General features: G+C 47.5%; 4 protein-coding genes across 8 annotated transcripts in view; 3 read left to right on the forward strand and 1 right to left on the reverse strand.

Annotated features, from left to right (window-relative positions):
* The window catches only part of LOC125743089 (translation initiation factor IF-2-like), a 16,313-nt gene extending 12,251 nt beyond the window's left edge, over positions 1-4,062 (forward strand). The window contains exons 4-5 of the mRNA XM_049015751.1: positions 3,475-3,635; positions 3,890-4,062. Of these exons, the coding sequence (XP_048871708.1) occupies positions 3,475-3,635; positions 3,890-4,062 (334 nt within the window). The remainder of the gene's footprint in view (positions 1-3,474; positions 3,636-3,889) is intronic.
* Positions 4,049-11,276, forward strand: si:ch211-214c7.4 (cell surface glycoprotein 1). Its single transcript, XM_049015738.1, has 2 exons — positions 4,049-6,620; positions 10,043-11,276. The coding sequence occupies exons 1-2, from the start codon at positions 4,199-4,201 to the stop codon at positions 11,059-11,061; spliced, it is 3,441 nt and encodes a 1,146-aa protein (XP_048871695.1). The 5' UTR covers positions 4,049-4,198; the 3' UTR covers positions 11,062-11,276.
* On the reverse strand, positions 9,812-18,938 carry c5h19orf67 (chromosome 5 C19orf67 homolog). Of its 5 annotated transcripts, XR_007398277.1 has the most exons (9): positions 17,480-17,642; positions 16,897-17,084; positions 16,500-16,671; positions 16,238-16,382; positions 16,007-16,107; positions 15,636-15,860; positions 15,373-15,540; positions 14,467-14,717; positions 9,812-10,553 (listed from the first exon to the last, which is right to left on the reverse strand). XR_007398277.1 is itself a non-coding variant. In XM_049015748.1 (8 exons), exons 2-8 carry the CDS (start codon positions 17,015-17,017, stop codon positions 14,555-14,557), a joined length of 1,095 nt encoding a protein of 364 aa, XP_048871705.1. In that variant the 5' UTR covers positions 17,018-17,084; positions 18,847-18,938; the 3' UTR covers positions 14,223-14,554. The 5 variants fall into 5 exon arrangements, 4 of the variants coding, with proteins under 4 accessions (XP_048871705.1, XP_048871704.1, XP_048871707.1 ...); XM_049015748.1 differs by lacking the exons at positions 9,812-10,553; positions 17,480-17,642 and adding an exon at positions 18,847-18,938 and having other exon boundaries at positions 14,223-14,717; XM_049015747.1 differs by lacking the exons at positions 9,812-10,553; positions 17,480-17,642 and adding an exon at positions 18,743-18,829 and having other exon boundaries at positions 14,223-14,717.
* The window catches only part of pkn1a (protein kinase N1a), a 33,467-nt gene continuing 32,444 nt past the window's right edge, over positions 18,866-19,888 (forward strand). The window contains exon 1 of the mRNA XM_049015742.1: positions 18,866-19,847. Coding sequence (XP_048871699.1) covers positions 19,827-19,847 — 21 coding nt within the window. The 5' untranslated portion in view covers positions 18,866-19,826. The remainder of the gene's footprint in view (positions 19,848-19,888) is intronic.

Raw genomic sequence — 19,888 nt, forward strand, 5'->3', positions numbered from 1 at the left:
TCCTGCATCCTCCCGCTTCTTTGTCTGTGGCTGACGCCCTCTTTCTGTCACGTCCCCCCCTCGTCACTGCAGGCGCGCTCTGCCGTAGTGGGCCGTGAGCCAGCCAGCCCCCCCATCCCCCATCTGTCACCTCCCCCCCCCCCCCCCCCCCCCCCCCCCTTTCCCAGACACCGCCCTGAGCAGCCAGGCCGTGCTTTGAATTGCCGCGGCTTCCCATCAAGACGAATCCACCTGATTTATGCCCCCGCGTTCTCCTGCTCGGAAGGCAGGCAAACGCTCACGTTTTTCACCTTTTTTATTTATCCGTCACCCGCCGCTCTGCCGTTCGTAGCGTTCGTGAACCCTGGTGACCCCGCCCCGCTTTGACAGCTCACTTTGTCCGCCTTGGTCTTAAACGATGCCGGTCGTGTCAAAGCCAGTTAGATCCTGTTCCAGTCTGTCTGGGTTATCATGGGAAGTCTGGTCTACATGCATGAAGGGGGAGACTAAGCCCTTTCTGGCCTGGAGGATGCCCCCGGCAGCACCTGCAGCCAGTCAGTGCTCCATGCCTGGCTCTCCCTGAAGGGAGGGGGGTCCTTATCGTTTGTGTGGCTCATACGTGTCCATCAAGCATCAAGGTACCAAAGCCTGAATTCATATGCCGGTCTGCATATCTGATGAGCTTCAGGTCAGTCTGGCTCATACAGATGTTGCACTCCTGGGGTTTCTGCCGCTGCCCTTAGTGAGGGTGGGTCACCGGAGATCGAAAACGGCCGCTTGGAGCCCTGGGTGGGATTCCCCAGTGGTGCCCACCCCCGGCAAGCTTTGCCGGCCAATTTGTCTCGGGCAGCACAATCTACACGCTCTTTGTACCGGCAGTGGGTGTTGGGGGTGAAGATTGCCAAGGGCGGGGGCAGTCACCTTTAGCCTAGTGGGATAACCAGCACTGAATTCACACTTGAGCAGTTTACACTGTATAGTGTTATTCGAATTGGGTCTGCTTGCTTTGAGAGACTTTTCTGAATGAAGGTTTTTCCCTATTAGGGTTGCAGTCAGGCACAGCTGTCAGTGGCTGTTTCCCCGCCGCTGCCCTCTGCTGCTCTAAGCGCCGTAATGAAGTGAGACTGAAAGGGGGAAATCTGAGCCGCGTCGCCGATCGTGTCGGGTGGAGGATCCCAGCCCCCACCCCCCCAGCGCGGTCTGGTTCCTTCATCACGCGCATGCCAGCATTCCTGTGTAGACATCGGATGAGTGTTTGTTTGTATCCCGCTGGGTGGTGTGGTGGGAGGGAGGGTTTGGAGCCTATCGCTGCAGGGCCTGGCTCCAGTAAAGATGCTACACATGTGACTGGGGGTGTGGACAGTGGGGGGGTTTGTCACATGGAAACCAGCAGGGCCGTCTCCCCCGTGCCATGGAAGGTGCCGGAGACACCTACAGGGGGTGCTGCTGAAACGAGCAGATGTGTCTGAATTACAGGGCGCCCCCCCCCCCCCCGTCTGAGAGAGAAATGGTATTTCTTTGCTGCTCAGATGGATCGATTGAGTTTTACTTGTTCTGCATGTCCTTTTATTCAACGGGGTCTCGTCTCAACCGTCATCCATTATTAAGTAGGGTGCCCCCCCCCCCCCCCCCCCCCCAATCCATGTCAGGGGGACAGTTTTTAGAGCCCCTCCCAGTATTGCAAACCAAATCTGAGGCTCCCATACTTTGGTAAATTAGTTCAGTACTTGTGGTTTTACTGGTTCGTTTCCTTGACCGAAAGACTCATTCAGCTGTTTCACGTTAAAATTAGTGACACGTGCGTGATTATAGGAGACTGACCAATCAGCACACAGCAAGAACTTCCACGGCAGTGAAATCCCGGACTTTTATATTGAAATGAGAGCTTGTAAACCCTGTCCTAGCTCAGTGTCCCCTCTGACTGTCACCCAATGGTACAGGCTGATATAAGATTATCTCATTTATATGCAATGGGTGATATGTCTGCCTCAGGCCTGATCCTGCAGCTAGTGCGGTGCTACCGAATGGGAAAGATCCCTCGCTCTCCCCAGAGAAATGCTGCAGTTGCTGGTCTGTAATTAGCACCCGTCTAAACTCTTAATTCCTAGCTAGTTTTAGGTTACTTCTTCCTCCAAGCCTCTTACTGTCACCGGCGTCTGTCAGGAGCAGGTGTAGGTGTCTCGTTACAGTGCCGTGTCATGACGTGATGGAGTGGTGCAGGAGGGAGAGACCCGGGGTCTCGCATGCTCAGTTACAGGAAGTCGCACCCGTGCCAGGAATGTTCCGCCATGACTGGCATACACGTTTTATGACCCCATTTATTTGGTGAAATATGAGATTTAATAGCCTGTACCTGCAGGATTGGCATCACTCTTTCGATCTTCACATAATTGAGCCATCTTTTCCGATTCACCACCGTCTGCCATTTAGGAGATTTACGAGAATCTGCTCTGGTTCTAATTGCTCCTGCTGCCCTGTGAGACTCCCCTCTGGTTCTACTCGCTCCCGCCGCCCTGTGACTCTCCCCTCCGGTTCTACTCGCTCCCTATGCCGTGTCCCATGACACCCCGTGCCCACTTGGCATTTGCTGCAACATAACAGGAAGGATAAACCTAAATAATACAAACATGTCCTGTAAAGTCACAGGTTTCCAAACAAATTGCATTTTAAAGTGAACCTTATCAAGACCACAGAGCATCTGGTGTCTGTGTCTGGAGAGAGCACATAAATCTGGTCTGTCTGGGGGTCCCCAAGGACCAGGTTAGGGGGGGGTGTCTGCAGTTGATCAGTACAGGAAGTCATGTTAAGATGATGAGGGACCCCCTCTGTTTGCCCCCCCCTCATATTTCTTCAAGTGCTGTGGCTTACTGCGATTACCATGTAGAGTCCGCACTCAGGCTAGCACTATCCTGCCTTTATGAAGCTCAGCAGGCCTCTGACAGGGAGCAGGGTGGCTGCTCTCCAAAATCCAAATGGAAACAACCGGCCATGGTGGAGCTTGGCTTCAGAGTCACATGGGGGCTCTTTTTAATTACTTTCATTGCAATTTTTGCTTTTATTGTAACTTTCGATTTGGAAGAACAAATGCAGTGTCAGCGGTAGATGTGGCGACCTAATTTCAGTTGTCCCCACCTCTCCCTTTTGTTTTCTCATTATTCTTCAAGCCCCCCCCCCCCCCCCCCCCACTTTGTGGCTGCAGTGACTAATTGGTGCCTTGTGTGAATGCCCTTCATTGAACCAGTTTCTTCGTTCCCGCTGTGATTGCCTCGTCGCGCTACACGCCCAGGGATTGATGACCCTCTAACTGGTGGATTTGAGTCAAGGAGATCCGAAGGAGTATTTTTCATAAGTGGTTCCGAAAGATCAAGCCTAGATAACCCTATACGTCATTGTAGGCTGTACATCCTGAATCTTTCTTTTTCATGGTTGAGATTTCACATACTTTCCCTGACTTTTGGTTTTTCTGACATTACTGCTTTTCTCTCCCCCACCCAGGCCTGCTGGTGGTCCTCGTCCTACTTCCACGACAACGGCGGGAAAGCCGGTCGTCAACTCCACCACCACCTCCCGACCTGCCACTTCACGACCTACGGCTCCACCTGCTGGCCGTAACACTGCAGTGCAACCCACTAAACCCACACCTTCTGCAAAGAAAGGTAGCGAAGGGAGAATCTGCTTTAGTGATTTATTTTTTTCTCCCTGCTGCTGGAGAAGAGAAATAAAAACATAATTGTAAGTGGTTGTATAAGAACCAAGGCTAATCACAGCTTATTTGGTCCACAAATACCTTCCTTAAACAGTATTACAAAAACTGCATTGGTACTAATGGGACGTTTTTACACTGCAGTGTTTGAATGTGTGATTCTTTTAGTCGTCAGCATTATAACGGTTTACATTTTCTCACTTGCAGATGTCAATAAACCGACTACAGTTCCAGTGAAAAAACCAGCTGCAGCCCCTACCCGCCCCCCCCCCAGCCAAGACTGCAAAATCCGACGCCCCCAAAACGAGCGCAGCTGCCAGGCCGGAGCCCGCTGCCAAGAGGGCGCTTTCTGCCAACAAGCCGGCAGATGCCAAAACTAGCCGGCCCAAACCGCAGGACGGCAAGCCCACGGCGACACGGGTTGGGACCCCCAGCCCCCGCAGCTCTGGTTCGAAGCCCGGCCTCGGCAAGACGGCCACCACCAGCCCCAAGAAACCGGAGGGCGGAGGTTCGCCGATGCCGGTGAGTAAGTCCTCCAAACCCAAGCGGCCGGCACCGCCCCTGTCTGCCAGTGGGGAGCCGCCAAAGGAAGAGGAGCCGCAGAAGCCTGCGGACGGCGCAAAGGGTGCCGCTGTCGCCGTTGCCGCATCCGTAGCAGCAGCCGCCGAGGCAACACCCACGGAGCCCCAACTCGCGGCAGAGCAAGAGCCGGTTTCAGTCGGCCCACGAGAGGAGCATCTCGAGCCTGAGCTGGATCTGCAGCCAACGTCTACGACGGAGGTTGAGCCAGTCGTGGAAACCCTAGCTCAAGAAGTACACCAGGCTCCCCCTAGTGTTGATGTGCTGTTACCGCCATCCTCACCTCCAGGTCCAACTGAAAGACGGTCTTCACTAGATGATCAAAGTCTGCTATCACCTAAGATTAGTGTGGCTCCTAAAAATTTGTCCCCGGAGATGGGGGAACAAGAAGACGGTGTAGAGAAGGTTTGTAAACCAGTAATGGAGGAGGATTTGTTGGTTCCTAAGAATGTACATGCAGAACTTGTTGATTTGGTGGTACAGCCTGAGCTCACCACTGTGGTACCAGCTGAGGGTTTCACAGCTGAAACGCTAGTCCTCCTGGCTCATGAGCCTGGGCAGCCGGTTGAAAAGGCAGATGAAGAGATCAATGAAGATAATGACTATGGTGGTGATGTTGAAGAGGAGGAGAAGGAGGTTAGTCAGCAGATATCGGTGTCTGAGATGAGTGGGACTCAGCCTACTGAGGACTCCCGGCCTGGTTCTGCAGGACTCACTGGGTCCATGTGGCGGGGTGGTGCCCTGGTGTCAGAGCTGGACTCTGAGGATGTTAGTTGCAGCCAACAGGGGGCATCAGAGCTGAGTGCACCAGGTGTGCTGGAAGGCACAGAGAGTCTGGATGACCTAGGCGAAGCCAGCCTCAAAGGTGCTGATGGTGAAGGAGCATCTGCGGGTTCTCCTGACCTCGAGATTGTGCCAGACATTCCGGCTAATGAGGAGGATGAAGATGAGGAAGACGAAGAGGACCGTGTGTGTGACATGGAGGTAGGCTCCGAGAGGGCGGAGGACCCTCGTAGGGCACGACAGGAGGGTGAGGATGAAGAAGAGGACGAAGATGTCGAGATGGCGAGCGAAGGTGTGACTGAGAGTGGACTGGAAAGCTATGGTAATGCAGATGAGGACGATTTTGCTGAGGATGATAGGCTAGACAACCTGAACCGTGCACAGCCCCCCCTCCTGTTCTCAACAGCCCCAGCTCCACATTGGGTCCAGGCCAACCCATTGGGTGAATCCTGTACACAGCCCCCACCGCTAGCTGCCTCTGCACTGCTTGTGAGCCCTTCCTCTGACCCCTGGCAAGCAGACCCAGATACACCCATTCAAACTCCTGCTGAACCTTGGATGGTGCTTGGTGCTCCAGTCATTCCCCAAGTTCAGGAGCCAGTCTTCCACCTCCAGGTTACTCCAGAGCCACGAAGTGATGTCCAGCTGCCTCCTGTGGCACCTGCCGTGGAGGAGAACCTGATGTCCGTGGAGCCCACAGGCCTGCCTGTACCTGCCCGGGGCATGTCCCAGTCGAGCACTCTCAGTGGGACGGAGCTGGCTGCCCAGAGCAGCAGCGACACCAGCACGCCCGAGGAGCTGCGTGAGTACAACAGTAGCTCTGGAGTGGAGTCTGACGACAAACTGAAGACTCCAGTGCCCCAGCAGCAGGCTGATGTCGAGCAGGACACGAGCATCCCCCTGGAAAGGGGTGAGGGAGAGGAGGAGGAGGCAGAGACCCTCCCAGCCGACGAGGTCCTTGGAGGTCCGGCAACCGCACCGACATCGGATCCCTCCTCTCCCTCGGCCTCAGGAGACGAGGCGAGCGACACTGAGGGAGAGATGCTGGTCCACGACCCCGGCACACTGGGTTCCCAGACCTTGCCAGCTACAGAAGAGCGTGAGGAGGCTGGGCAGCTGCCCTACGGGGAGGGCGAGGATGGTGGAGACACGCCCCAGTCTGCCAACTCTGTAGCATCCTATGGTTTCGACTGCACTACGTCCAACTCTAACGCCCACTCCACCCAGAGCCCCGGCATCTTCTCCCTGGAGAACGAGGACCCGCTGCTTGAAGAGACCAAGGACCCGACCATCAAAGAGCTCACTCTGGGGGCCGCTACGGCAGAGCCGCCCCTGGGGGCCCCCGTAGACCTCCTGCCTCTCAGCGCCCTCGGGGAGATTCAGTCCAACCCAGAGGAGCAAGAGTATATGCTGTGTGGAAAGCTGGTGGCAGAGCTGCCCGAGCAGAGTCCTGTAGGGGAGACTGCCCCCCCCAAGGCCGGCCTCCCCCTCACTCCCCAGGAGGCCAGGGAAGGCACCAACGGCCAGCCTGCATACTACTCCGCTATTTGTGAAAAGACTGATAGCGTTCTTGCAGGTAACGTATAGTCTCGCATTTGTGATTGCCCCCCCCCCCCCCCCCCCCTCGTGTTTGTTGTGGATTTTCACTCCAGTTGGAAAGCAGGGAGGGCAAATGAGAGAAAGTATAAAATAAAATATAAAAACACCTAGATAGTGCCACTTCCCTCTATATTGCATTATGATTATAATATTAATATATGGCTTAAACTCCTGTATGTGCAATAGCTACTATTTACCATAAAATTGTTTTTTTTTTTTTAATCCAATAAGCCTGAAGGTTTGACTGGTGGTTTGTTGTGAAGACAAAAGATGTGTACAATGAACTTGACCTTGTGTATTTGTCCTGCTCTTTTTACTGAACAAATGTTACTGAATTTATTTGCATTTTTTTTCTCCTCCCATTGAGTCAATCCCCCTCCCCCCCCCCCACCCCACCCCTAAATGCCCATTTTCCTGCACTTTACAGTCAGATCCCCTTTGTTACTTTTGAGTATTTACCATTTTAGCTTTAAATAAAGATTAGATATTTAACATTATTTATGCATTTCCCAGTCGGTCTTTTCACTGTGGGGTGCTGGATTGTTGTATTAATGTCTGGGGGTGGGATGGGGCTGGACTACCTTTGGTTTTTGGACCATCTTTCACTTTGTTCTAAGCTTAGGCCAGTATGTTTTTATTATGTGCATTTAATTCACACCGATTTTTAGTGCCAGTGAGACTCAGTTTCCGGCTCAACTATAAGAGCCTGTGTTTTACGTTCTTCCCAATTATACACACATTTTATCGCCTACATGCAGGTTCCTAGGGCGTAGTGGCCTTGTGAATGTATATATTAGTGGTTCTTTGAACACATGAAAATCTTTTCTGTCTTTCGTAATTTAATCAGCAACCTGCCCCCCCCAATCAAATTTTAATGTGTGTAAACTTTTTATTTTCAAAGAAATGGTCAAAATACAACTCTGCAAGTATGTTTGCAGAGGTCGGCATGCAACGTGACTGCGACCGTCCCTAATAAAAATGGACATACTGGAGTATTCTCTGGAATGGTGTGTTTAAAAAAAAAAAAAAAATGAATCCTTTGTTTCTCAGTCTTAAGCACATGCCAACCCTTTCTACATTTGACAAGACTTGCATCTCTCGCCTTGCACACACACATGCAGCACACCTCTCATTACTAATACCGAGGGACCTGTCCTTCAGCAAGCCTCCTTTTCTGGCCAGCGGGAAGTCGATCCTACAGATGTGAAGATGTAGAAGATCGAGGACGGAAATTCACAGCATTCATCTCCTACAAAGAATCCAACTGGATCCAGCTCTGTCTTCCCCTTTCTTGCTCTGCATTTTAGCTTTATGGGGGAAGAGTGTTGGATTGTTCCCTGGACCCCAGATTTCAGACCCTGTAGCTTCTCCGCCTGACTTCTGTCGTCTCTCCGCTGCCGATGGAGCCCTTTCTCCAGTGTAACCTATCCCCAGGTCACAGTCTTTACTGGCTCCTGTTCTGCGGCGCTGAATGGACTGTCAAGCTCCGGCAGGTGATTTCGAGGCGTGTGCAGACTGACAGGGAACACCACACTGTCCTCTCCCCTGCATTGCTGGAATCAGACTGACACCACGCATGCCTGACACGTCATTTCAGTCTTGTTGCTGGTTCAGCCATGAGGTTTATTTACTTTTTTTCTTGCATGGCAGAATTTATCCACCAGATGCTTTGAGTATTTGACCATTTACCTTAGCCTGCTGCTTTTGTTTTATAAATCTACCCCCCTTTTCCACTCTTCTGCTGCCTTGTTTATTTGTGAAGTGTTGCACTGTATTTATCTGCATGGTGAAAAGTTGCTCTTTTGCATGTATTCTCAATTAACGAGCCGGACTCGAACTTTAAAAAAAAAAAAAAAAAACTTTCCCCTACATGGTTCTTACTGGTTACTGCATATACAGGATGTGGCCGCTTTATAGCATACAACTTGGTCCAAATTAGTCATTTGGAAGGTTGAATAAATGCATTTGTAAGCACTGCTTAAACTAACTCTCTAGCCCATACCCTCTTTCCAACTTCCATTAAGTAAGGTTTTGGTCGTGTAAATACTTTAAATAATGCTTTTAGCAAAGTTAAGCTAGCCTGAGGTTGATATAACTTTACCGTAGAGAGAGTTGATACAGTTACCGGTTCCCTCCCACCTCCTCCAAAAGTGAAAGGTTTTAGGGCATTATTGTCCACATTTTCTTCGAAATCTGCAGGTAGGACAACGTTGTTGGGTGAATATAGCGATTTACTCTGCAACAGAGCGTCTGTTGATTCGTGACGTCAGATTTGCATCTTGATTCTGTAATGTAAAAATCCGTTCGTTCCACGTCAAAAGTGAAACAGAAAAAGGTACAAGGACCTCCGAACAGTTAAAATAATGACACTTCCCTTTGTTTTTCAGTAATTAGACGAACCTATAGTTAATTAATGTAGGCCTATAAATCGGAGTTTGACTTTCACGTGTATTGACTGAAAGTACAGTATAACCATTTTGCATCCGGAGTTACTCAGAAGTCCGTTTAATAGAGTAATTTCGCTGCAGTCATTGAGTCACTGCAAATGCGAACTGCAAGACGGTTGTCAGCAATCGAGAATGTAACCATACTTTAAAATAATTTAAGATCCGCCTCAATTACTCGTTGTACAATGGAAAACGTTTTCTTTCGAATAGCCTTAAAGTGTTCCGAGTACTAAAGACCGCTATAGCGGGGTGACTACCTACTGACTGCTATAGCGAGATAATGCTTGCGCCGAATATAAATATGATCGAATGTATTTCTATAGTCGAATATTAAGTACCTCCGTAATAATGGAAGTAATACGATTGTATTTATGCTGTATTTAAATATTTTAAAATGAAAGCCCGTGTCCAATATTAAGATTACCACGAATCAGTAAAAAGTTTCGCAGTAGATTCGCGATTCCTTTAACTGTTACTTTATTTAACCGCACTTAATGGCTGAAATGAATTATTGCATTTTGATTTTTGCAAATTACACATCATAGCAAGGTTCTAACCATGATGCCATTTTCCACATGCCCTGCTCTGTTGCATTTCTTGCCAGTGTCCGTGCATAATGTCTTGTAAGTCTATTCACTGCTTCTTGGTACTAAGCATTGAGTTGAATACAAACCTATTTTGTAGCTTTTATGAGATCTTATGAGAAAGTACACCACTCCAATGATTTTATGTTGTATTTAGCTCAAATTGGCCATAGATTTTTACCCCAATTGGCTATGGTGCCAATTAGTATCTATATTCACCTCATGCAATTGCTTTACAGCTACGTCTTGTCCCAACTCATATTCCCTTTTCTTGATATTTATTTTTTCTTCCATGCCACCCATAGCTCCACCCAGTCATCTCTCATTGTATCTTTAACGAGTCTCAAGTGATGTTGCCTCTCTCACAGGAGGCTGTGAGCTCCAGTCCAATCAGCAGCCACCGCCAACCCAATCACAGGCCAATCACGTGGGCTCTGTAGCATGGAAAACCTACAGTCAGCCTCCGTCAGCTCACCTGAGCCCGGCCCAGCAGCCCACCGACCTACAGTCCAGAACACCGCAGGCACAGCCCAATCTGCAGCTGCGCAGACTGGAGCAGCACCAGAAGCATCTGCAGCAAATCCAGGAGCGGCAGGAGCAGCAAAACCGTGACAGGCGCAAGCAGCTGGAGCTTGAGGCTGAGCTCAGGGAGCTGGAGGAGGAGGAGAATGAGGAGGAAGATGAGGAAAAGCTGTGGCGGGAGCAGCGGAGGAAGCTGGAGAAGCAGCGTCAGGACCTCCTTCAGCTCCAGTTCCAACACCAGCAGCAGGAGCTCAAGCACCGGCAGCAGATCCTACAGTGGCAGCAGGAGCTGGTGCAGCAGCAGCACAATACTCAGTCTGCGGTCCTGCAGTCCCCGACATCTGTTCTCTGCACCATCTATGAAGCCGGGGAGGCAAGTGATGAAGAAGAGGAGAAGGTGGGTGACGATATGGTAGAGGAGAAGAATTCAAAGCTGGAAGAACTGCTGACAGTTGAACACCAAGAGGGTGGGATGGAGGAGGGGGAAAAGGGCGAAGATTCCCAAGTCGATCAGGGTGATTCAAAGAGCCCTGAACTGGCCCCATTACAGAGGCCCACAAAGCTCTCTCCCCATGCTGACCAGGCCCAGTTAGACCTGGATTGGGACAAAAAGGTGGATATTGTCCAGCAGCTAATCAACCAGACCCTTCTTCTAGCGGGAGATGGATGCCCACCTCTGCTGCTCCTGCCTGGTGGGGGTGGGGGTACCCTGAGCCCCCTAGAGAGCAGCATGTGGCCCACTTTGCTGCCCCCTCTCACCCCCCCCTCTGCCACCGTCACCTCAGTCAGCAGCTTCTCCCCTGAGGACCAGGGAAGCTCTCCCCAGGGGGAATGGACAGTAGTGGAACTGGAAACCCACCACTGAGGAGGAAACACTCCCCTTGCCGGTGTTGGTGGGGGTGTCCTTCACAGCACTGTCACACTGCACTGTCACACACTCAGTACCAATAATTCCCCATGCTGTGATTAACCTGAAGCTCTTGCATAGAGATTTCATTCTATAATGGAACACACATTTGCCAGAAAGAGGTATGCACTGTCCTAACACTTTCATCCTGTCGATAAAAGTATTTGCCATTCCTTGTGTGCCAAAAGGCCATCGCCTGAATGAAAAGACCAGCATCTGCAGAGATGTGAAATAACACTGTCATAGGCCCCAACCATTACTGATGTATGATTCCAGGTTTATTGCCTCAGAAGGTTGGTCTCAGACTGATCAACATGCTTTCCAGTTAATGGTGTTGAATTCTCTTCTCTGCAGCTTTAGTATTGCCCTACCCCCCCCCCCCCCCCCCCCAAAAAAAAAAAATTCAGATTTGCGATCAATAATTCACACAATGCAGGTAATTTCTCAGGTAGTCTGTTGCCTGAACTATCCAACACTGTGACCTTTTCATTAATCTCAGTCTCAGTTACTCATTTATGACAAAAGCATAATCAGGTACGTTTCAGAAGCATAGTCTAGTTTTGTTAGATGTGCTGACGCAGTGCGTTGCCTTAGAGCAATGCCACTATCCCTGGCTGGCCTGAAAAAAACTGGCTCAAAAACATGCCCTATTGCCCGTATGTACAGAACAATGTAGCAGGGTAAGGCATGAAACAGGTTTATGGCCTGACACAGGAAATCACAACGTCTACGAAGGCATTCTGCAAATGTAGCAGTACTTAGCAAGTCAGTACCAGTGAAACTGATGGGGTAGATAAGGGGCATTTAGGAAGTTGACTTTCTGTTATGACTGTAACATGGTCGGGTGGGTTGATTGTCTGCCCCTGCATTCTAAAGCCATGACCTAATTTTTCGGTCTCTCTGTCTTTGTGTTGGGTTTCTGTGGTGACTCGTGATGTTATGACAAAAGAATGAGATGCTGAATGGGAGAGATAGGACCGCGCAGTGGGACATTCTGAATTGGAGAAAATGCACTGAAATCACTGATGCCACTGGCGTCTCCGTAGCATAACAGAGGAAGGCAGACGGACTGTTTACATAACTGCTGAGAGTTATGAGCATTGCAGTCCTGCTCTTTGCCCAGCATCACAGTCTCCCTCAATGTCTCTACTGACAAGCAATTTTGCGACATTTCCTCCAATCTGTCCTTTTTTTTATAATTTTTTTTTAGACAGGGCTGCCAAGCAGCACTGTGGTGTCACTGACCTCCCACAGAGACACTGTTCAATCACTGCCAGTCATTTTGAGACTGTCAGGCTCAAAGCTTTAATAAACACAGCCAACTGCCACAGGTTATAGAATTACGCATTAGACAGCATTGAGTCTCCTGACCCGAGATCAAGTTTTTCTTTCCTGGAATGTGCCCCTAGATTATCTTCTGATCTCGTGATTGAAACTCTACTGCACATCATTTTCTGTACAAATATAGCTATAGAGAATAACATATATATGGCACCATATCATTTAATCTTCTGGAGAAGTAAGGGAAAAGTCTTCCACACTATTTTGAATCGGGTCCATGCACGTTCTAATCAGTAGCGGCTAAAGCCCTTCCAGATGAACTCCATGTGTTGGCAAAACCATATACATATGTGTATCTATGCGCATATTTGTATTTATGTAATGCATGTAAATGGTGAATATTCAATTCAGAGTTCATATGCGTCTCGTGGCGATTCAGGTCACTGTCACTCCTCATATCGCGAGTTCTTTTGCTGTAATTAGCTGCAGTGGACTGCACGGTTTAGAGGCTATGACACTCATGCACTCACGCAGCATTGCAGCATGTCTGGTGGCCGCAGTCGTAGTTTTCTTAAAGAAACACGTAACTGAGCCGACTCAGTTCTTCTGCTGAAGAAATTTTTGGCCAGATTCCTTAACATCCGCGTTTTAATGGTACTTTATGTTTTTCACCTCAGATCCAAAGTGGTTCTAACATGTTGGCCTGTGCTGGATTTGTTTAATCAGTGCTGTAATACTAGAATTTATATTTTATACAGAGGGAACTCATAGATCCATTTTACTATGATGTTAGTTTTCACTTGATTTATTTTGAAGTATAGAAACTCTAAGAGCTGTGAAATAGATGATGCCAAGGTACTAATAAAGATATTTAATAGAGTATGAAATGCAAGCCATTAGTGTTAGAGACTTCTGAAATAGTGTTCGTAATGTCATAATGGTAGAGTAGTATTTTAATGTTGTCTGTGTAATTCAAAGCTCTGTGTGCACTGAATATGAACTGTTCGCTTTCTGTACGATGTTATATACGTCACATGACGTCCCTAATGTCTACCCCTTCCATTCTCTGCTGCGTTCTATGGATTATCCTTGGAGTAATGCCCCCCCCCCCACCCAAGTACATATCAATCTTACATATCACATAGAAAATGAGGTTTTAGTCAATATAATAGAGGTATTTTGTTTCCCGGATACTTAACAGGTTCTGCTTTTTCCTATAAAGTGCCCCCCTCCCGGGGATTCGTACCAACCTAACGGCAGTAAAATCACACATTGCAATGTTGTTTGTTTTTTTTCTCCCTAGAGTCTTATGCACTATAGTGGTGTGTGTTGGGTTGGAGATCCTGGCATGGAGATGCTGATGAGTGACTGGGTAAAACTCATACATACTACACTGAGGGCTCAGTAGGAGAAAGGCGTGGATAGCTGAACTGTTATGGCAGCTGTCCTTTTCTTTCCCGTATTTACTGCTGTATTCTGAAAGGAGATAACCTTTAGAGATTAGATACTGTGACACTGAGAGTTTTCCATTAGAAACTATGCTAATTTCATGGCAGCTGTTCGGTGAATGGTTACCCTGATTGGGTTCCTCATACATTTCTTTTTTTTCCAGTGAAAGAAGCTTATTTTTCTGTGTATTTTCCCAAATGATTCGTTTATCCTTTTACACAGCCTGAACGCTCATGCCGTATTCTGAAGAAATAAAATGGTTTTGGAAAGTGAGTCCTGTTAACTGGTTACTTTTACTAACCTGCATCTCAAGTTAACTTGACACAGCACGCCCAGACAATAAACCACGAAACTTGTGTAACATCATGAAACCTTTGCATTCAAAGCTCATTCGTCAACACAGCAAGACCGTTTTATTAAGAACTATGTTCCCTCATGTGGATACAAGAATGTTAACATACAGCTTTTCCCTCCTCTCAAAAACACTTGTTTTAATAAAAAAAAAATAGCAATGAACTACAAACAGTTTATATTTCTGCAACCTCTGAGTTACCAGCAAATCAGCTGTCGAGTAACAAACACAAAATTGCGAACGGCGCATTTTGTAACTGAACGAGCCCTTCAAAACATTACCTGAAAAAACATGGACTGCAACCAAATGCCTCACCAATGACCAGGAATGACAATCCTGTCCGGGTGAAACGTATCTTTGAGATGTGGCTCAGGCGTGGGCTGTGTGGCCCAAGGCTGCGGAACACTCTCCTGGACCCTCCATGGAAAATAGCGCCCCCAAGAGGTAGTCTGTGGCAGTGCAGGTTGAAGGCTCCTCTGTGCCCAGGTGGAGTAGCAGTTTGTATCGTCCCTGAGGTGTTGGACAGAGTAGCCTAAAGAGACACAAGTGGGGGGAATGGCCACTGTGGACACGTCCCAAATACCTCGACCACCGAGTCCTCTTTCAAGCCAGCAATCGCTTGCTCTAGTAAACGTCCAGAGAAAGACTGGAACCATCAGTATTTGCCTGACACAAACCCAACTGGCTAATACTGTGAGTCGTACGTATAACTGTATTTGCTTTAGCACAACAGTCTTGGGGGTCCTGACTGGCTCAGCCAATAACAGCACTCGTCCTGAGTGTGGGTTGTGGCTAAAGTCTGACCTCTGGCATTACCAACGGCAACAGGAGCTCAACTTACGAGAGAAGAGTCTTGAGTCCTCTGAGAGGTAAGTGGGGCCAATCAGCTGCTGGTTCTGCTAGTTGGCATATTTAGCATCACATACTAAAACTTCCATTATGCTAAATGTTTCAAGTGTGGGCTGGTATTACGAATAATCAGAGACGAACTAAAGGTTAAATTGAGGATTTCTTTTTTTTTTTATTGTACATCTGCTCCTGTGTTTGTACTGTATTGTGCTTTTGGATTTGGCTGAAATACTATTTAAACATGACAGCAGTAAATCCCATATCCTTTTCCCATGGAATGTGGAGTGAGCTGTTTCACCAGTGTGAGTTTGCCAGAGATATGCCCAGAGAATCTTTACCAGTCAAAAAGGTCTGCATTCACGGGATCGGGGTCCGTTTGCACCCACTGCCCGATAGACCACCTTCCAACAGAATGGCCAGCCTCTGGCTCCATCTCTTTCCCATCCCCCCTCTTGCTGTGCATCTCAGGCTGCATCGGAGCTACGTCCTCATAGCACAGAAAATAACTGCAGAAGAAGAAACAGTCGCACTTGTGGTTTAATACTGAACTCAGTCTTGCCCCTCTGTGACTCGCTCGATTTCTGCCCTGCACTTTACTCACAATTCAGTGTCCTCACTGTCCCCTTTCCCTATCCCTGTATATTCGCCCTGCTGGCCCTCTGCCTCTTTAGGCCACTCTCTTGGCCTCTCCACATTCCAGCGCATGCGTTTATAGAGGTTGCCCCCTGCCCTGGGCCTAACCCGGAAGAGAGCAGGGCGGCAGTAACGGAATATGGACACCGTGACTGTGTTCAGCTGACACTGGCCGACGTAGAAATGGGATACACTGAAGGGCCAAGGGAAGCAGAAAGAATCATATCACCGTTACGTCCAGAAAACTGTTGACTACTGTTACTAAGAGCAATGTGCCGTGCACACCAACAAATGCTGACATGTTGCAAATGGACCCATTGTGACAACAACACGGTATACCTGGATGGCTCAGTCTCCTCCACAGACAGGAAATTCACAGAGGCGTACATCAACACGAGCTGCTCGAGTCGAGTGCACAGCTGCTGAGAGAACTGCAACAGCTGCACTAATAAAAAGGGATTTTAAAAAAATGCAATGCAAAACGAACAGGCAGAAAATATGATGTGATCTCCGACCCTTTTCCTTTGGGTCTAATTTGCTCTATTTATTACCAAATTCTTTGACTCTGACCTGGGTGCGAATGTAGGGCGGAAGAGGTGCACGTTGTGGAAGGCAACTGCGAGCTGCGGACTCCAGGTAGGCGAACCAGGGCTGGCATGTGCGTAAGAATATGGGAACAGCCTGGGCAAGGCTCTCCTTCTGCAAACGGTCACATCTATCCATACATGGACAAGACAGAATGGTGAAGCAGAGCACTCGCTGTAGTATTATTCTATGTTGTGCAATTCTGAAGCACATGCAGTGTATGTCGAGTGTGTCACACTACACTGACCCGTTTCTCAGGTGAGCCTGTAATTTATCGGCCTTGTTTAGAAGGTACTGAAGTTGCTGCTCAATCGATCGAAGCTTCTCATCCATCACTGAGCTCTCAGGGTGAATGGGGACGGAGGACTCCTCGGTTTGTTCAGTGCAGTATCGCTGTGCACCGCCAGGGGGTGCCACTGCTTTTTCAAAAGCAGCAAACATCGTTTTTTTTTTTTTTTTTTTTTTTTTTTTAAAAAAAAGAACTTCAACGAACTTCTTGTTGGGGGAACAGTATTGTCTGAAGGTTAACCAATTTATCAAGCTTGCGGTTCGCCACGAAAGCAATGCTGAGAGAGACAGAGCAACAATAAACCATATTAAATTATATTTACAATTTGAATGAACATGTTCCCCTCTCAACTTACCGCTTATTACATCAAGAGGTGGGCGGTCCAGCTCTTCGGAAATGACTATGGATTGCTGGAACGGCAGCTTCAATGTTATCTCATCGGCCATAACGTCCACCCCGCTAGACTGAGTAATCATCTGTGTAATGGGCTTTGCGTGTGTTGAGACAATCTTACAAGAGGATCCAAGTCTGGTACACCTAATACTAAAAAATGAAGGTGATTCATTGTTATTTCGTATATTCACATTACAGAAACGGCCTAACTGACCCTGCTTTAAAGCGTTGACTCCGGTTTGAGAGATCACCACAGCTTGTATGTTGACGTTAACTCATTTAAAATATGTTTTCATTTCATCTCACCTAACTAATTCGACGTTACAGTTAGCAGACGATAAAGCAATATAAAATAAATACTAACAATACACTTCAGATTATCATACTAATGTGTTCTGACAATCCTTTTAGTTTAATATCAATAAAATTGCTCCTAATCACGAATATTTCAGATATGATGTAGAAACCAATACTGTACGAAGCCTCCACTTAGCCTAGCTTAATAAATATAAAATTCAGTTTCTCTAACGAGGGGGTTAACCGACCTAAGTAATTTTCATTTGACGTGAAGGTGGTCGATTTTGTCATAAATTAGTTGCTTGACGCAGAGATAATAAAATGACTATAATTAAATTAGCTATGCCGACTGCTAATAAAGCCCTTCGTGCTCCCGTTAAGGCCTGCAAAGAGCGGGTCACGTGACCCGTACGTTAAACAGGCCAAAGGGTAGAAAATGTCGTAGCCAACCTTGCTGCCACGCCAAGTCAAAGTAATAAAAGCAGAATGTAGATTTTTTTAAGCTGTACTATACAATGTTTGAAATGACTATTATAAAATATAAAGCAGTCATATTATTTTACACATATGCTGCAACACTTTTAGCTTCTTTGCGATAATCGTACACTTCCAGACATCTCGTCAGATTGCACAAGTGACATAACTAACCTGTTAATTGAATTGAATATGGCATGATTTTTAATGCTACGCTAATCCCTACGCTTAGGCATTTTTTCAATACATCTTTGACAGATTTTCAATGAAAGTATCCGAGTATTGAACATCGTGTTCATTCATAGGGGTAACCACACGGTTATTTGGAATAGATCAATGCTCTCTGAGAGGTGGCTTCTTGGCCAGAAAGAACGTTTCCTCGATTATTGGCAGCGCAGCGGTGTTTCAGCCGATGGGGGGGGGGGTGCCCTGTGGACACAAAGCTTATGATTTATAATTGCGGAAATTACTGTAATTATTTTAAGGACGTCGGTCACAGAATTTTATGGGATTTTAGAAAATTATCCATTTCCAGCGCTTTGTTAAATACCCTTCTTCTTTTCGTACTTCGTACGTTGTCTGTCCGAGTAGTACGTGTATATATGATCTGCGAGATAAAAATCCTTATTTAGCTTATATATTTGTATGTATATATTATATTTTGCTTACGTCAAGCCTTTTTATAAATACATTTTAAAGAAAATCACATAACACGTCATAGATACCGTTTTAATCCGTTACTATTTTAAACAATAGATGGAACTTCCAACTCTTTTTACATAGAAAGAGAACTTATTACAATTGATCTGGCACGTATTTATTTATTACAGTTTGCTTGTTTATGAATGATTTCGGCATATTGACTATAGAGATGTGTAATTAAAATTCATATCACATTAAACCCATATTTGTCTGATTTTATAATGACAGAAGTTCCTTAAAACGCGATGGTTTACATATCCAGTAATAAATGATCAAGTGGGATCCAAACATTTGGATTTCAGTGCGTATATTAGAAGATATGTCAAATAAATGACCCGTCAAAGTTGAAGTCTTTGTTGGCGGATTTCCTATCAACAGTTGCGCCTGACTCAACCGATACTCAGCGAATCCATGGATTTACCACTAGACAGGGACTTACATGCGGTCACGTGACTACACGGGCGCGCTCCAGGACTCTCGCTCTCCTCTCCGTCGCTCGAGCATCGGTCGCCGCTTTGAGCGAGAGCCTGACCTCGCGGACAAGACGATAGCAAGAAAGGAGGAGAGAAGCCGAAGCCGACGCGCGCTCTGGCCACTGAACCCAGCGATATTAAACAACGGGCGGGCTTTCCACCCCCGAAAAACCGCCGTCTGCTTTACCAGTCCCGCTGGACAGAGCCCACCGACCGCTACGGATAATGGCACATTGCGACTGGAAAGAGGCTTTTTGTGGCGTGTGATACATGGGAGACGCGATGCATTTATCCGGGATGCGTTACAATGAGAGGAGACGAAGGAGTTTGCCTTCTAGTGTTCTGGCTAGCTGAATTGTTCACGGGGTGGGTGTTAAACGCGCACCGCTTAATGTAGCTTTTGTGAGGGCTGCTATAAATTGGTTTTTGTTCGTAGCTTGTAAGCTAGCTGTAATATTCTACCCCCTCTAGTTAGCGATAGCGGCTAGCCACGCATTTAACACAGTCTCCACAGAAAGCAGCCCGGTCTCTGCCAGCTGACAGTTTAATACAAGTTTCGGCGTTTTAAAAGTCGGTTTTATTTTCATTTTTAACTTGCCTTTTTAACTGGGTATTTCTGGACACCGTGAAAGGCACAGTACAACAGAACCCCACCAGCTAGCTCTCAAGCTAGCCACAGCTGTCGGGATGATGGGTCGGGGCTGACCGGCGGCACAGTGCGATGCGGGCCACCTCAGCCCCACCGTTGACTCTGATAACTTCCCAAGCGGCTTGAATAAAACACATTGTTACCGGCAATCGCTAACTCTGCCGTAACCGTCGGTACCCAGGAAATTTATTCACTTTGTCCAGAACGGCGTAGACCGATGCTCAACACCTAGATACTGTCACTGCACGCATTGTCGGTATACATTATCCCCGGAGAGCCTTGTCTACAAAACAACATATGGCCAACGACTCGATGCAAGTAAGTCCGCCAAGTTTTATTTGAATTATTGTAATTTAAAG

Source organism: Brienomyrus brachyistius, chromosome 5 (genome assembly GCF_023856365.1).
Source record: "Brienomyrus brachyistius isolate T26 chromosome 5, BBRACH_0.4, whole genome shotgun sequence".
Classification (NCBI taxonomy): Eukaryota; Metazoa; Chordata; class Actinopteri; order Osteoglossiformes; family Mormyridae; genus Brienomyrus; species Brienomyrus brachyistius.

What these genes read in the sequence shown, in the direction of transcription:
- si:ch211-214c7.4 (XM_049015738.1), top strand. Translation starts at nt 4,199, where the DNA reads ATGCCGGTGAGTAAGTCCTCCAAACCCAAGCGGCCGGCACCGCCCCTG. An exon ending in GACTGATAGCGTTCTTGCAG is followed by an intron (nt 6,621 to 10,042) that starts GTAACGTATAGT and finishes CCTCTCTCACAG; the next exon opens with GAGGCTGTGAGCTCCAGTCC.
- c5h19orf67 (XM_049015748.1), bottom strand. Translation starts at nt 17,017, where the DNA reads ATGATTACTCAGTCTAGCGGGGTGGACGTTATGGCCGATGAGATAACA. An exon ending in GAGGAGACTGAGCCATCCAG is followed by an intron (nt 15,861 to 16,006) that starts GTATACCGTGTT and finishes TTGGCCCTTCAG; the next exon opens with TGTATCCCATTTCTACGTCG. An exon ending in AATGCAGACCTTTTTGACTG is followed by an intron (nt 14,718 to 15,372) that starts GTAAAGATTCTC and finishes GTGTCTCTTTAG; the next exon opens with GCTACTCTGTCCAACACCTC.